The 17,456-nt window shown below is 43.0% G+C and overlaps 1 protein-coding gene across 5 annotated transcripts in view; it reads right to left on the bottom strand.

Annotated features, from left to right (window-relative positions):
* Positions 1 to 17,456, bottom strand: part of rfx3 (regulatory factor X, 3 (influences HLA class II expression)) — a 337,954-nt gene that overhangs the window by 157,984 nt on the left and 162,514 nt on the right. For 4 of the 5 annotated variants that reach the window (XM_080188698.1, XM_080188699.1, XM_080188700.1 and 1 more), the window contains exons 3-4: positions 7,977 to 8,101; positions 2,244 to 2,323 (exon numbers count right to left, since the gene is read on the bottom strand). The exons of the other annotated variant lie outside the window; for it this stretch is intronic. In XM_080188698.1, the coding sequence (XP_080044824.1) occupies positions 2,244 to 2,323; positions 7,977 to 8,093 (197 nt within the window). In that variant the 5' untranslated portion in view covers positions 8,094 to 8,101. The remainder of the gene's footprint in view (positions 1 to 2,243; positions 2,324 to 7,976; positions 8,102 to 17,456) is intronic. 5 annotated transcript variants of the gene reach the window in all.

Below are 17,456 nucleotides of genomic sequence, written 5' to 3'. Positions count from 1 at the left end.
TCAAACAGGCTGCTTTGCCCTGGGTGGTCCTGAGCTTTCTCAGCGTCACTGGATCTGCACTCATTCAGGTAAACGGAGAGTATTCTATTGCATCTCTGATTTGTGTCTTGTCAATAGTGAACGGACTTTGGGGAGTCAGGAGGTGAGATACCTAGCCTCTCTACTGCCACAGCTGTTGTATGGCTAGTCCAGTTGAGTTTCTGGTCAATGCTAATATCCAGGTTGTTGATAGTGGGGGATTCAGTGATGGTAATGCCTTTCAATGATTAAATTTGTGTTGGAGATGATGATTGCCTGGCACTTACGTGGCACTTGCCACTTGTCTGTCCGAGCCTGGATTTTGTCCAGGTCTTGTGGCATTTGGACATGGACTATTTCAGTGTCTGAGGCATCACAAATGATGGTGAATATTGTACAATCATCAGTGAACATCCCCACTTCCAGGCTTTTGATGAAAGGAAGGTCATGCTCTTTGACAGTGAACACAGGCCATCTGGCAAGCTTCCCAATGCATCAAGCATTCTGTTGCGCATACCCAATGTTCTTCTCTAATAAAAACAGGAAATTCTGGAAATATTCAGCAGACCAGGCAGCATGTGTGGAGAGAAGAACTGAATTAACACTTCAAGTCAATGACCTTTCATATCGGTTTCTCTCTCTAGAGGTGTACTAGTCTTCACCATCAATCTCTTCTTGGTGCTCCCCCACTGCTCTTTCAAACTGCACCTCATGGATAGCTGAGATGAAGATGCATGGGGATAAAAGTTGTGGTGACAGAAGGGGGAGGGGAATTTAGAAATGCATGAGCACATGATCTACAGCTTGTAACACAGAAGAGATTGCGTGATGATAGGAATTTGGATCTGAGGAGGAGGATTTGGAATGACGATACAATCATCCTGGGTGTTCAGCACCCTGTTGGTCACGACCTGACCATTCCAATAACAGCCAGAACCATTCCTCCATAAGGGTTAGGACATGTCCCCCTCCAGTTAGTCCTGCTGCCACCTTGCCCTGTAATAGAAAGGGAAGCGCATCAATGAGCATGGTGCAATCTACTGAGTGATACGGCTGTCATGGTTTAAAACTGGCAGTGTGTGCAAGCTGAGATGTGGTTGTGAGGCTTGCAGCAGTGCCAAGTGCGTGAGTGTGCAGCGAAGCACCTGACTGATATATAAAAGTCCTGATTGATAATGGTTCTGAGTGCTGAGGGTGTGCTCAATTAAGAAGTGGCTTAGGCTAGTGGTTAGATATGGCATTTGAAAATATATTCACAGACCTTCGTAATTTGTACAGGATGACTGAACCTCTCATGTCACTGCATCTAGGTCTTCAGATTTCACTCTGGCATTGACCTCCATTGCTATCACCTTCTACTGCCTATCAATTGTGTGTTTGCAGGGCCTTAATCCTAATGCAGAAACAAGACATCTCTCTTTCTTTCTACCTCCTCCAGCAAGGCCCCTACTGCAATAAACCTTGGAACCCATTCTCTCCCACGTTGTGCCATTATCCATGGTTTCCCAAAGCAGATTCACTTTCCTCATCACTCCCAAAGCCAGCTCCAACCACAATGCATTTCCTCTTTAAGCAGCACAGGCCAAAGGAAATTATGATTTTGGGCCGCTTGCTGACGCTTGTAACCAATTAACAGTATAGTTAGTGCTGGTTGGATGCAGAAATCATTATAACAAGTAGATGTAATGAAATTGGCATGCTGCATACATTTCAGTCACCGCACATGGGTTAATCATGGGTTGCTATCCCAAACTATTTTTGGGGATCAAATTAGCATTGTATATGTTTCTAAAATGTTTTATGGTTTGCTTTTAATATTTTCTAATAATCTTACCTCATAGTCCTTCTGCCTTTTGTATTAACTTTTAAATTACTTCCTGCGCGTTCCATAATATTGTTTGTATTAACTGAATTTTATTTTTGACATTTGGCATAAGCCTCCGTTTTCTGTTTTATTTTTACTTCACGTCCTCTGACAACCATGACATATTAGCTTTGAATGTTCTACAACTTCCTTCGAAAGAATAAGTCTCGTTTACACTGAGCTATCTCTTTCCTGAGTGCCTTTCATTGCTCCATTTCTGTCACAATTTGCAATCTACCTTTATGAATCACCCACTAATAGTTCTGGTGAAATTGTCTTGGATGATTTTGCAAAGCAAGCAGAAGCAAATTGGCAGGCTTGCTCAATTCCCATTGACTTCCAATATCAGAAGGTGACTCACATTGTTCCATTGGTGTAAACAGCATCACTTCCTTCCACATACTGCACCTGTGTTGGGTAGACATGCTGCACCTGTTGTACCTGAAAAACAAAAACATTTCTTTGCATAACTGTAATATTTTAGAAGTTTTATGAATTCCCAGCAAATTCTCTCATTAGAATAACTAACTTATAACAGTTTGTCAGAATTTTCCATCATGTTGCATTCTTCACTTATCTTGCTGTGATGTTTTGAATTTTCCCATTCATTTCAGTGCAGTGCAGATTCAGAAGTTTGACCTTCTAGCCAGGTGGCACGAGCAGTGCTGCATTATTAACACTTATTTATGATTGGTTGAAGATGATCAAATAACAGTCGTCCAAGTCCCAAGTCTGTATGAAGTCAGCCAACTAGAAGTGACAGAGTGGGGAAACGGACATACGGAAGCAACAGTGGGCTGAAGGGGTGAGATTGATTAAGAGAAAGGATGCTTGTTAAAGTCCAGTTTTAAAAGAAATCTCTCCAGTCTGGTATCTGCATTTTAAAAAATCTATTGCTTTTAGTCTGGTGCAATTTGGTCCCATTGCTAAGTACTGGTTCTTTGCAGTTCTGACCCAGTTCTACTGTTTTTTTAAAATCACCATTCCTGGTATTTCTAATTTTTTTCCCCTCTAAGTCAATAAATCTGAAAAATCTGCAATATTTTAGAAGTCCTATGCCAGTATGCACAATATCTCTCCAAATTTACTTTCATTGGTATGTTTTGATTACAATTTTGTCTCAGGGACTGCTATGTCCCATTCTTACATCTAAATTAATATAGGAATCTGCTCATGTAAGCTTGCCATAATGTGAATACAATCGTCCACTGGTTATGCATCTCTCATATACCCTCAGGCAGCTCGTCGTTGAAGAAAAATGGAAGACTCAACTGCTGCAATGTCAGCAGCAGCCCACAGTTAACTACTTAGAAGGGCAGTGGCCAACAACGGTGGAGAGCAGACTGGGGGCGGATACATTAAGATAGAAGCAAAATACTGTGGATGCTGGAATCTGCAACAAAAACAGAAAGTGCTGGAAAACCTAACAGCATCTTTGGGGAGAGAATAGAGCCAATGTTTTGAGTCTGAATGATCCTCCATCCAGACTGGAAACGTTGGCTCTATTCTCACTTCACAGATTCTTCCAGATTTGCTAAAATTTTCTCGCATTTTTTTGTTTCAGATTCCAGCGTCCACAGTATTTTGCTTTTACTAAATGCATACAGATTACATTTGGAGTGAGTTGTGGAAAAATTTAATCATTCAGTAGTTATATCCTCCTGATCATTCACGATTCAACGAGGATCTTATTACAAAGGACCTCCTGACTTATTAAGGCAGCACAATTGCCACTTGGAGACCAAGGTGGCCTTTCTCTACAGCTACTTGTACAAAACAAGCCAACTGTAACACTCTTTCAATACTATTCTGGCAGTACTTAGAAGGGTTATTTTCCATTGCACAATAGGGACAGGCAGAATTCCTCAGGGTGAAAGCATAACGCACCCTGTATCAAATCCGGCATTGATGGGGAAAATTCATTTGATTCCGTCCTTCAATCTGGATATTCTACTCATTTTGGGATTAACTTCAGGAACTGAATGTCACAGATGTTCCATGTATTGCATTCACAAGGAAATCAATAAAGTGATAAAACTGTCTTGCCCTATCATGCTGCTTTGTCAAATTTTACAAATTCCACAGTTACTCTGAATAGTGTGGAGTTACCTGACAAACACATGTCTAGATGGCACACTGAGTAATATCACAATGATCCTCGGTGCCTGAAATGCGCTGGTGCATGTAAATTAAGTGTTGTTATCACTGTCACATCCACAGGCAGAGAAGCCCAGGCAGATCTTCATTCAATAGGTCGCATAGCTCTTATTTTGCCTATTTGATGAAACACACTCTCACACTAAGCACCTTGATAAGATATTCCCGAGGTCTCCATGATCTGGTTGCAAATTGAGAGTTTAATACATTGTAGGACGCATCTTCCTCTTATGCTGCTGACTCTCCTTTCCTCAATTCGGCACCACTCCTTTATCTCCATTATATTTGCAAATAAAGGTATGCCCACTGGGAATGCCATATCAAGTACTCACAATCTTTCATGATGGGTGGGAGAAAAAACATCCATGGGTTTCTATCTATCAATCACAGGGTACAATTCTCCCAAGCATCTTCCAGCATGTTTGAGGGCAGGCACTGTGGGAGAGTATGGCCAGAGGGCCAGAAATTGGTTTCATGCCATCATGAATTTACAGTGGGATCATCCACTGGAATCCACCACGATGGATCAAAAAATCCACCAGAGGATGATAGTAACTCCATTTACAACCTTGGGGTGCAGATTCCAAGATGCTGGCGGGAAAACACCCTGCACAAACATATTTGTACAACATGGCATGCAGATGTCAGGACTCATCTGAACAATGCTTGGGGCTGCCTCCAGAGTTCAGGGTGGAGGCTGTCTGCAGCTCTGGATTCTGGAACTGCACAGCACTTGGTTGGGAGTGCATCTGATCAGCAGATGGACTTTCTGGATCAGGTGTCCTGGAGGAGGTCCATCTTCCAGCATCAGGTTGCGTCCAGAGATCCATATTCTTTTTCTTCAACAGTGGGCAGTAATGCTGGGAATCTTTTCAATTTGGCAAGTGGACAAGATGGTGGACTACACACCATCCAGGTCTGTCCCGCCACTGAATACGATGTGAAACACCTGGCCCTGACCGCATTAATTATGTACCTGGAAGATTTGCGTATATTCCCACAGCAGGAAACACTCCACATTCTTGAATGGTAGGAAGGACTATTACTCGCGGGGCGAAAAACTGCAGCAGGCGACGGTGCAGAGGGACCTCGGGGTCCTTGTGCATGAGTCGCAAAAACCCAGCTTGCAGGTGCAGCAGGTGGTCAGGAAGGCGAATGGGATGCTGGGATGCTGGCCTTCTGGCCTTCATAGCGAAGGGGATTGAATATAAAAGTAGGGAGGTCTTGCTGCGGCTATATAGGGCATTGGTGAGGCCGCAGCTGGAGTACTGTGTGCAGTTTTGGGCGCCGCACCTGCGCAAAGATATTTTGGCCTTGGAGGGAGTGCAGAGGAGGTTTACTAGGCTGATACCGGAGTTGAGGGAGTTGAGCTATGAGGAGAGGCTGAATAAACTGGGCTTGTACTCATTAGAGTTTAGAAGAATGAGGGGAGATCTCATTGAGACGTATAAGATGATGAATGGGATGGATAGGATAGAGGTGGAAAGACTCTTCCCGCTCAAAAAAGACAGTAGGACTAGGGGGCACAGTCTCAAGATAAAAGGGGGGCGGTTTAGAACGGAGTTGAGGAGGAACTTCTTCACTCAAAGGGTGGTGAATCTCTGGAATTCTCTGCCCGTTGAAGTGGTGGAGGCTGCCTCGCTAAATATTTTTAAGACGCGGGTTGATGGGTTTTTGATAAGAGAGGAGATTAAGGGTTATGGGGAGAGGGCGGGAAAGTGGAACTGAGCAGCGACAGATCAGCCATGATCTTATTGAATGGCGGGGCAGGCTCGAAGGGCTGGATGGCCTACTCCTGCTCCTATTTCTTATGTTCTTATGAATTTGCCACAGCATTTAGTCTCAAAATGGCAGAATCTGCCCGCAACAATAGATTAGTTCAAGCAAATTAAAATCTGCTGCAAAAGTTCCCTTTCAGCTCCAGTAATTAGTGTTTTAATTTGTCTCAGTCTCAGGCTCCAAAGCGAATCATTTTTGCCAGTTTCAGCTGCAACTGGAAATAGATCTAACTTATTTAAATAATTTTAAATCATCCCTAGTGCATTGTGAGAGTTACTTAATTCCAGGTATTTTTGTGAACCAAAGCCATAGGCCTGTTAAATATTTAAAATAGTTTCAGTATGACAATTGGTGTGCAAATATGAACAGCCTCAATAGATTTGCAAATCAGAATATTATCATTAAAAAGGGCCCAGGATGCACCTTTCAGATTATAGAATGATCAGCAGATATCCTAGAAATGCCAAAAAAAGTACATCTTCCAGGAGTGCAGTGCAGTAAAACAACAGGCCACACACAAAAGTTTCATGAATTACTATCTGCCTCAGTTCCTTCAGGATGGTTGAATAGTATTTATTGAATATCTAGAGTCTTATATCTGAACTTCAAGGGTTACATTTATAAGGAGAAATGACACAAACTCGGCTTGTACTCCCTGGAATTTAGAAGGTTCAGAAGTGATCTGATCAAAGTTTTCAAGATATTAAGGAGAACAGATAGAGGAGTGAAAGAGAAACTATTTCCAATGGTTTGTTTGGGGACACTGTCTGAAAATAGAGCTAGGCTTTCTGGGAGTGAAATTAGGAATCAATTCTACTCATAACAGGTGGCAAAAGTTCGGAATTCTCTTTTGAAAACATCAATTGACACTCAGTCTACTGTTTATTTTAAATCTGAGATTGATAAGATTTTTGTGAACGAAAGATGGGAATATGGAACAATATGGAGGTAAGTCCCAAGTCAGCCATATTCTTACTCAATGACAGAACAGGCTTAAGGGGACAAGTGTCCTTTTCCACTTTCAATTTTCCTACCTTAAGATACAGGCACCAAAACAAAAGGCACATCTTTAAGCCCCCGCCCTTTCACTGTGGATTTGCAAGCGAAATTCAGCATTTGGCCTTCCAGCTGCCTGCCTGCTTTCCCTCGCCTGTATCTATTAAGACCCTCAAGTGGCCAACAGTTTCACTGGGACCAGTTCAACTGGTAAAATTGTCAATCTGGTGGGTATAAAAATCACTACTTGAACCAGCTGAATCACCAATGATATCATCAGTTCAACTGATTGTTATTGGTGAGTTGAGCCTCATTTCCCAGTCAACAGCTGATTCAGTTGGTACCAATTCAACTGAAGTCCCATGTGACATACTACGAGTAAAAAACAATTTTAAAATAACGGCTTAAGTCTACAAAATATGGTAATAGAGTACATGCTCCTCTGCATGTGAAGTTAAGGAAACAATTCTTCTCTATGTTAAAATCAACTTCTAAAGACAGTAAATTAAAGAAAAAATAAAACAATAGTTGAAACGTTCTTGCTGAGAAGTGAAAGGAGGCAAAGGTGAAGCACTTCTGATGATGTCAGATACCAATTATTTTATGTTCCACACATAGATTGGAATCTCCTCCTCTTATGGCTGTATGAAAGCACAGTGGTTAGCACTGCTGCCTCATAGTCCCAGGGACCCGGGTTTGATTCCAGCCATGGGTGTCTAGCTGTGTGGAGTTTGCACATTCTCCCCGTGTCTGTGTGGGTTTCCTCCAAGTGCTCCGGTTTCCTCCCACAGTCCAAAGATATGCAGGTTAGGCGAATTAGCCATGTTAAATTGCTCGTTCATGTCCAAAGATGTATAGGGTTAGGTGGATTGACTATGGTAAATGTATGGGATTACAGGTATGGGGTACATTGCAGTGTGGGCCTGGGTGATATGATCTTTCAGAGAGTCGCTGCAGACTTGATGGGCCAAATAGCCTCTTTCTGCACTGCAGGGATTCTATGGATTCCTACTAATCTGCATCTTCTCATGGATGACTAATGATGGCTCTGCTGACTATCTAGGATGGGGTCACTTATTTCTCCCTCATACCATCAGAACAAAGACAGTGGTGAAAATGGAGACAAGGCATCGCTGCCATTTCAGATTGAACGAAGACTTACCTGCTGCTGAACGGGTACTTGTTGTACCACTTGGGCCTGCACTGCCTGCTGTCCTGCCACTGATGTCTGCAAAGTCACGGTTGATGTGGTGTCTGAAACAGCCTCAGACGTCTGCATATTGGGCTCTAAAGAAACAGGAGAAAATGGATCAGGATGCATTCAAATATTGAAGTAATGGAATGATGGTGGAAATTTGGCTCCTCTTCGAGGCAGGAAAGTGTACATCAGGTGTGAAAGAAGCACTAAACTACTCTAATCTATTAGGCTAGGAGCATTTCCAGTTCCACAGTCTCCACAGAATCACAGCACAATGACAGCACCGAAGGCAGCGATAGCAGAGCAGGCGGTGATAACACAAAAGGCAGCGATTTGGCCTGTCGTGTCCATGTCACTAGTCAAAGTTTAACTTCTTATTAAAGTGAAGGGGCTGAAGGTCACAGGCCTGTAAGCCAAAGGAAATACCCCAGCTTGAATATGAACTGATTTTGTATAAAGATTCCTGAGCAGGTACTGCACATGGCTAAAACACACTTTTTTGAAAAAAATGTCCTGCAAAATTTGAAATTATAAACTTTAAATTCAATTTTCTTTTTTTACTTCTGTTACTTATCTATCCCTTTTACCCAATAAGTTATACTTCCACCTTTCAGAAGAACTCATAGACTACTTCCTAAAAGAATAATAACCTACAACGAGAAATCACAAAAGAAAACTTAGATAAACTCAGCAGGTCTGCCCAGCATCTATTAGGAGTGAAACAAAGTTAACCTTTTGAGTCTATGGATTCTTAGTCAGGACTTCTCTAAGTTAACTCTGTTTTTCTCCTAATAGATGCTGAGTTTATCCAAGTTTCCCCTGCTCTTGTTTTGAATTTTTTTTTATTTTACAGGATGTGACTGTCACTGGATAGGCCAGCATTTATTGCCCATCCCTAATTGTCCTTCATATGGTGGTGGTGAGCTGCCTTCCTGAACTGTTGCAGTCCCTAAACTGCCTGGTTTCCCAGAAAGCCACAATTATGACATCTGCTCCTGGTGCTGTCCCTATATTGGCGCTGCTGCAGTATTTTGGTCTCTGTGAATAACCTTGCACAATAAGAAGTCTCACAACACCAGGTTAAAGTCCAACAGGATTATTTGGTAGAAAACATCTCCACATCAACAACCATGCATCCCATCGGCATCGGCATCTCCACTTCAATAACCATGCACCCCAAGGTTTCCTGTTGCAGCTCTGACTCTCTAGACCACTTTCTTCTCTCATCTTACAAACAACAAAATAGCTGAGATGTTGGTGCATCCAAACCATCTATTACACCCCATTTTCCTCCAGTACTGCCAATCCGAGGTCCCTTCTCCTGAACTGCCAAAAGGCATCAGGGTTTCCTCCAACTTTCTGTAAGCAACAACAGGAGGAATCTACTTGTACATACTGAAAAACAGGAGAGATTGCTAATTTGTACTGAAGAACTGAGTGTAAAGTAAGAATTGTCAAGTAGGTTTCTTGAGATCCGCAGTCTATAATTGAATCATATAGTATGGGTGAAATTATAAAAACGCAAGGGCTTCTGCCAAGAATTTTTGAGGAAAACAAAAGGAAACAAACACTTTTGAGATCTGGTGCCAAGACGCAGTATGTCAGAAATATGCTATAATCATGAACTACAAAGCAGGTCTCTGAGGATGTCAGTAGCAAATAACCTTCCTGTTGCTACCATGAGAGCACAAATGTGATCTGAGGGCTCAGACAGAGCATGCAGGCAGGATATTTTTATTTGCAGCAATAGAAACACCATAAAAATGCATGCTGTGATCAAGAGATAAAACTTTAATCACTAAAATATTTATTTCTTTTTATTTCCAAATAGTTTTTAAAATGCTGAAATATTTTTAGAATTACATATACCCATTCTGTATGTTGTTACAATAACACAAGAGACGAGCTTATCAAAAAAAAACTGAGTGCCGAACAGGAGAGTTTCAGATCAGTTTATGTGGCAAGGGAAAAACAAACCAAATCTTATGACACTTAGAAAAAAAACTGAGGCAAACTGTGACTCTCACCAGTAAGGGAATGATTGCTGACCGGTAAAGGGCACTATGGACCTTCAACCGACGCTATACACTAGGTACATCAATAACATTTTTTTTCCCTTTGGACTCACGGTGAACGCAATTATATGTTGACATCAATAGGTTTCATCCCACCATCACACTCAACATAGTCTACTCATAGAATCATAGAACGCTGCAGCGCAGAAAGAGGCCCTTCGGCCCTCAAGTCTGCACTGACCACAATCACACCCAGGCCCTACCCCCCCCATATCCCTACATATTATTACCCACTAATCCTCTCTAACCTAAGCATCTTTGGACACTAAGGAGCAATTTTAGAATGGCCAATCAACCTAACCTGCACATCTTTGGACTGTGGGAGGAAACCAGAGCACCCGGAGGAAACCCACGCAGTCACGAGGAGAACGTGCAAACTCCACACAGTCAGTGACCCGAGCCAGGAATCAAACCCAGGTCCCTGCAGCTGTGAAGCAGCAGTGCTAACCCTTGTTACCGTGCCGCCCATACTACTCTCCAGAATCAGTTGCATTCTTGGCACACGCATCGCCATCAAGGACGGTCACCTCAGCATTTCACTGTACCGCAAGTCCACAGATAACCTCATGATGCTCCACTTCTCCAGCTTCCACCCTAAACATGTTAAAGAAGCCATCCCCTAAGGACAGCACCTCCGTATACACAGGATCTGCTCCGATGAGGAGGACACCAATAGATGCTGAAAGACACTCTCGTAAAAACAGGATCGACAGTTCCGACGCACCTCAGAGAGAAGCCGCACTGACCTCCTCAGAAGACAAACACAGGACACGGCGGACAGAGTACTCTTCGTCGTTCAGTACTTCCATGCAGTGGAGAAATTACGACATCTTCTGCGGAGCCTTCAACATGTCATTGATGAAGACGAACATCGCGTTAAGGCCACCCCCACGCCCCCATTACTTGCCTTTAAACAACTGCGCAACCTCAAACAGACCGTTGTATGCAGCAAACTACCCAGCATTCAGGAGAACAGTGGCCACGACACCACACAACCCTGCCACAGTAACCTCTGTAAGACGTGCCAGATCATCGACACAAATGCCATCCATCAGGTACATGGTACATAACTCTTGCGACTCGGCCAACGTTGTCTACCTGTTATGGTGCAGGAAAGGATGTCCCAAGGCAAGGTACATTGGTGACACCACGCAGACACTACGACAACAGATGAACGGACATCGCTTGACAATCACAAAGCAGCAGTGTTCCCTTCCTGTCAGGGAACACTTCAGCAGTCAAGGGCATTCAGCCTCTGATCTTCAGGTAAACATTCTCCAAGGCAGCCTTCAAGACACAACAATGCAGAATTGCTGAGCAGAAACATAGCCAACTTCTGCACATGAGGACAGCCTCAACCAGGATCTTGGGTTCATGCCACACTATCTGTAACCCCTAAAACTTGCCTGGGCTTGCAAAATCTCCAACTGTCCTGGCTTGAGACAATTCACACCTCTTTAAACTGTACTTAACCCTCTCTCCACTCGCATTGTCTGTACCTGGAAAGACTTAATTACCCCTATTAAGACTCACATTCCAACCATTACCTTGAATTGAATTTGTATCTATATATGCCCTGCTTGTGAACTCAACTCCCACTCACCTGATGAAGAACCGACACTCCAAAAGTTCATGCTACCAAATAAACCTGTTGGACTTTAACCTGGTATTGAGAGACTTCTTACTGTGCCTACCCCAATCCAACGCTGGCATCTCCACACAACTAGTTAAAAATCAATAGGATCTGTTATGCCCAAAATAAACACAAGGCTGTGCCAAATCAAAATGTTATACAGGAATGAGGATGAGGGGATGGAGAGTGGGGAGGGGAGAATAGTGGGGAGGCATACGTCTGGGTTAGTCCTGCTGCAAGTGACTGCCCATCCTTCTACTGCCATCCTTCTTCCCCTGCTACTCCTCTGCTGCCATCTCCTTTCACACCTCCCATGCCATCCCAACCTCATACTATTTTGTTCTTCCCATGCCATCTATTTCATGCCACCACTTTCATTCTCTCTCCTTCGCACCCTCATCCTCTGTCATGTCCAAATGCCATTTCCACACCCAAGACATTTCCCCACTCCACCAGCCCCACCCCTTCCAAACTCTCCAACCAGGTGATGGACTTCCTTACCTTTCTGTTATTCTTGGCCATCAACCATTCCCATCACCATACCCTACTGCCACCAAACCCACATCGTTGCTCCCAACCCCTCCAACCAGGGTGACTTTGTTGTTGGGTTCCCTTTATCTTCTGTTGTTCTTTTTCTCCATCAACCCACCACTCATCCTGCCACCAAACGCTGGCAACCATATGTCACAGTAAAAAGTCTGACAACACCAGGTTTTAGTCCAACCTATTTATTTGATAATATTCTCAAATATTATCAAAGAATATTATCAAATAAATAGGTTGGACTAAAACCTGGTGTTGTCAGACTTTTTACTGTGTTTACGCCAGTCCAACGCCGGCATACCCACATCATAACCATATGTCACACATGGCTCAGTATACACATGGTTCCACCTACCAAATCAACCCACTGACTAATCAGAACAGTGTGGACAGACAAAAGCTGTACTATTGTAGACTGTGTTTTAATTTCAAAATATAAAGGCTCCCAACAGATGTTACCTTCCAAGTGATCTTGAACAGAATTTACTGTACTTCACAGCTCCTGATAAACTAAACTCCTCTCTATAAAGTCCTAACTCTTGCTAGTAGTTCTCCAATAACATATTAATTTAATGTCACTTCTTTTTCAAGTTTTTGCCCATTTCTATTTCTTATATTCTTTTGTATACATTTTCAGAGCAGCTGTTTAGTGTGTAAATCTTTTACAGTGAACAGGAAAAAAACAAATATTTTCTATCTTTCCTTTTCTCATACAAGAAAGAAACAACTTACAACTATACAGCATCACTGGGGATTCATAAAACATTTTAGCTAATTAAGTCCTTTTTGTAAAGTACTGACACTTGTGATGTAGAAAACCAGCCATCTTTAGTTATGTCAGTTGAGGTATAAATCTTGTCATACCATCGGACAACTCATTTTCTGTTCGAAAGTGGGGTTCAAACCTTCAACTGTTTTTCTTTATTATTTCATGTGAGATGGGCATTGCGAGCAAGGCCAACATTTGTTGCCCCACTCTAATTGCCCTTGAACTGAATGGTTGGCTAGGCCAGTTCAGAGAGCAGTTAAGAATCAGCCACATTGCTGTGGGTCTAAACAGGCAAAGATGGTAGATCTCCTTCTCTAATGGGCATTAGTGAACAAGATGTGTGGGCTACGTGGATTGGTCTTGCTAAATTGCCCCTTACTGTCAGGGGGATTAGCAGGGAAAATACATAGGGTTACAGGGATAGTGCCTGGATGGGACTGTTGTCAGTGCAGGCTCGATGGGCTGAATAGTCTCCTTCTGCACTGTAGGGGATTCTATGATATATGGAGTTTTAAACAATCAATGACAGACGAGAATAGCTTTCACTTTCAGATTAATTAATTGAATTCCATCTGTTGCAGTGGTGGAATTTGAACCGATGGCGCCACAGCATTAACCTGGATCTCTGGATTATTTGTCCAGTTAAAAAATTGCCACAATGTCACCATCTCCCTTCTGACTTTCATGCTGCTGAGCTAAGGCTGACCTCTATCACTGCAGAAGTAATTGATGTTACCAAAGGGTGTTTCCTACAAATTTGGACTCCTCTGCGCTCATGGTAGCCTTTTGGTATCAAACTGGCATCGCAAGTACATATTTCCAATGTGGCACACCCTGAGTGTTAACTTGCTGAAGTCATTAGCGTAGGCTTTAGGAATGTACATTGGATACGTGTAATGCTGATTTAACTCCACTACTATCATTTTCAAAATTGCCATTCTAATGCCCTCTCTTAAACACAGAACTGAGCACGTGCTCAGCATCAGGAAGGGTTCAGACAGTATTATTTAAAGAGATCATCAATCATTATGAGGTTAATGGTTGATTAAATTTTACTAGCTCTGCTGAGTTAGAGAACTGCTTGGTTGTTGGTTTGTGAAGTCAAATGGTGCTGGAGAAAATCGTGGTGATAACTGCAAGGGTTCTGGTCAGACCACTCGGTCCCTGTCATGGGCACTCTAATTGCAATCCTCCACAGACTGCAGCATGAGAGAGAATGGTAGAACAAAGGCAGCAAAAAAGAGGGAAAGCCAGTACTTGAGGGAGCAGATTGAAGAGAAGCAAAGGAGACCTTATCTATCTAGTTATTTTCAGGAATATGCATACCTCCAACTAAGCCAGCTTTACAAAGGAGGTGCTCAGGAAACACTGTCATCTCTTGCAACAGTTTTTACAGCCTCAGCGTAGGGCAAGGATGGCACTACCAATGACTGTGAAAATGACAATTGCCATGCATTTCTGTGTGTTGGTCTCCTTCTACGCTGAAGGAGACAGCACATGAAACCAATCCCAATTTGTCTTCCATTATTACAGAATGGTGACAAACACCTATTATGTCAGAAGTGGACCATTTGTTGTGTTTTCTCTTGAGAAGTAGGCAGGGCACGCTTGTGGCTCTGCCAAGGTAGGAGGCTTCTTAAGAGTGCAGATTGCCATAGAATGCACACATGTGGCTTTGCAGGAACCCCATCTTAAAGTTGGGATATACTGTACCTTATAAGATTACCATTTGCTCAAAGTATGGTTGGTGTATAACCATGCTTAGTACTTCATGCCTGTGAATACTGTTGACCTGGCAGGAGTCATAATGCTTTCATTCTGCAACAATACACTTGCAGCCACTGCATCAAAACAGAGGCTGGCTATTGGGCAACAAGGACTACTTGCTTTACCACTGGCTCATAGAGCCCAGCCCAACTACATCTGGCAAGCACATTTAGAATAGAGTCATGATGCACACTAAAATCAAACAGCTGACCATTCGAGTGGTTCAGCAACATACCAGCTGCCTGGCCCAGTGTAGCAATGCCCTCCAATATTCGCTGAATCCAACTTGTGGTGTGCTGCATGGTCTAAAACATGGTCACTATTGGTTCCAATCTCATTCCACTGGGGGCATTGTAACTGGCTCAACAGCAGGGAGAACAAGAGGCAATTAGTTTAGCTCTGTTTTGGCCAAGCTGACTGTGGTCACCACATGTGATTTTGGTTCTCATGAATACCCCCACCCCTCTTATACCATCCTCAGTAATGGAGGTTGATGCAGGAGATTATTCTTGAACAGCTTTGGCCTAGCTTTGCACTGCACAACCTTGGAATGGGCAACAGCAGTTTGGGCTTGCTAGCTGACAGGCAACAACAGCAAGATCACTGCTGAACGGCAGCAATGGGGAACGAATTCTGTAACCTTGAGAGTAAAAAGCAGATTTGTGCTCCAGTGCAACTCTTTCACCTCTATCCCAGTCATTTGCTGAAGGACCAATTTTTGGACTGTTGTGACACACTGTAAGCCTCTTTGAGAACAAGGCAGCAGTATGAAACTGTGAAGCAAAAGTTGAGATTCCATGATCTTGGTCTGAACTTTCACTGCAGCACTCATGTTGGATGATGGTGCTGTAATGGAAGTTGTGACATTTGCCATCAGGTCAGGTGTGCAAGTACTCTTGGAGTGTTGACAATGACTCCCAAGCTGGAAAGGAGGGGCTTCATCTCAATGGATTCTGATCCCCAGGCCCAATTAGTGACCTTATTCAAATTTTCGTCCATCATTTAGACTCAGGATAATAATTCAGTACCAAAAGCTAAATCTCTGTAATGATGTGCACTTCCCAGCAATTCTGTTTATATGAGCAATGGGGTACTTTCTCCCAACAAGGGATCCCATTCTACCTTGAAGGCCAAGTCTCATAAGTATATCTTCATTGGTCCCGCTCTCCTTTTACCAGCCTTTTTCTTTTCACATATGCATTCACATTCCCATTCACATCTCTTTTCTTGGCCCCTGATTTCCTCTCTGATCTCTTTACATTCACCAAAATCAACCTGACATTTGTCTTACGTTCCTGTTTTCTGCTCAATTTTATTCTCCCTCTCTTTTTCATTATTGAGACGACTCTGGCTTTGTTTGCCGTACCAGTCCCCTTCGTGGGAATGCACACGAACTGAACCTGAACCATCCTTTGTAAAGGCAGTCCCCATTGTTCCAATACAGTCTTGTCAGGCCATCTTTGATGCAAATTTAGCCAGGACAGATTGGTCCCCATTCCACTGAATCTGAGTCTCCTCTAACTTAGTATTTTCACTCTGGTTTGTTCCTTCTCCTTTTCCATGGTTAATCGTATGATATTACAATCACTATTCCATAAAAGTTTCCCAATCATGGGTGGCACGGTAGCACAGTGGTTAGCACTGCCGCTTCGTCGCTGCAGGGACCTGGGTTCCATTCCTGGTTCGGGTCACTGCCTGTGTGGAGATTGCACATTCTCCCTGTGCCTGCGTGGGTTTCCTCCGAGTACTCCGGTTTCCTCCCACAGTCCAAAGATGTGCAGGTTAGGTTGATTGGCCATGCTAATTGCTCCTTAGTGTCCTGGATGCGTTGGTTTAGAGGGATTAGTGGGTATAAAATGTAGGGATATAGGGGTAGGGGCTGGGTGGGATTGTGTTCAGTGCAGACTCGATGGGCCGACGGGCCTCTTTCTGCACTGTAGGGTTCTATGATTCTATGATACTTGATTCACTTGACCAAACTCATTCCCAAGAACAAGATCCAGCAATATACCCTTTCTCAATGTGATGGAAACTTTATACTAAAGTTATCCAAATAGTAAAGTCCCCTATTAAGATTATTCTATAGTTTTTGCACCTCTTTGTACATTCCTTGTTAATTTGCTCCTCTACATCTTTCCCACTGTAGATGCTGGCTTAGTGAATACATGAGGTGGAGATGCTGGCGTTGGACTGGGATAAACACAGTAAGAAGTCTCACAATCCTGTGACTGAGTGTGTGTCTTTATATGCTCCGTTTGTGATCAGAACTCCCCACTCACCTGATGAAGGGGCAGAGCCCCAAAAGCTAGTGTCATTTGCTACCAAATAAACCTTTTGGACTTTAACCTGGAGTTACTGAATACACCCAGTGGTGTAATGGTTCCTCTGTCGTTTGCGAGCTCAAACCAAATGGATTCTGATCTTGACCCCTTGAGGACATCCTCTCTTCCAGCACTATATTATCCTTAATCAGTACTGCTACCCCTCCCCTTCCTTTCCTTCATCACCTTGAACACTTTGTATCCAGGAATATTTAGTATACAGTTCTATCCTTTGTTGTGTTAGGTCTCTGTTATTGCAACAACATCATATTCTTTTGTTGCTATTTGCACCTACTGTTCACCAACTTTATTTCCCATGCTTCATGCATTTATATA

Source organism: Carcharhinus amblyrhynchos, chromosome 5 (genome assembly GCF_965287045.1).
Source record: "Carcharhinus amblyrhynchos chromosome 5, sCarAmb.v2.hapA, whole genome shotgun sequence".
Classification (NCBI taxonomy): Eukaryota; Metazoa; Chordata; class Chondrichthyes; order Carcharhiniformes; family Carcharhinidae; genus Carcharhinus; species Carcharhinus amblyrhynchos.
This window is presented reverse-complemented; position numbering and strand designations above follow the sequence as displayed.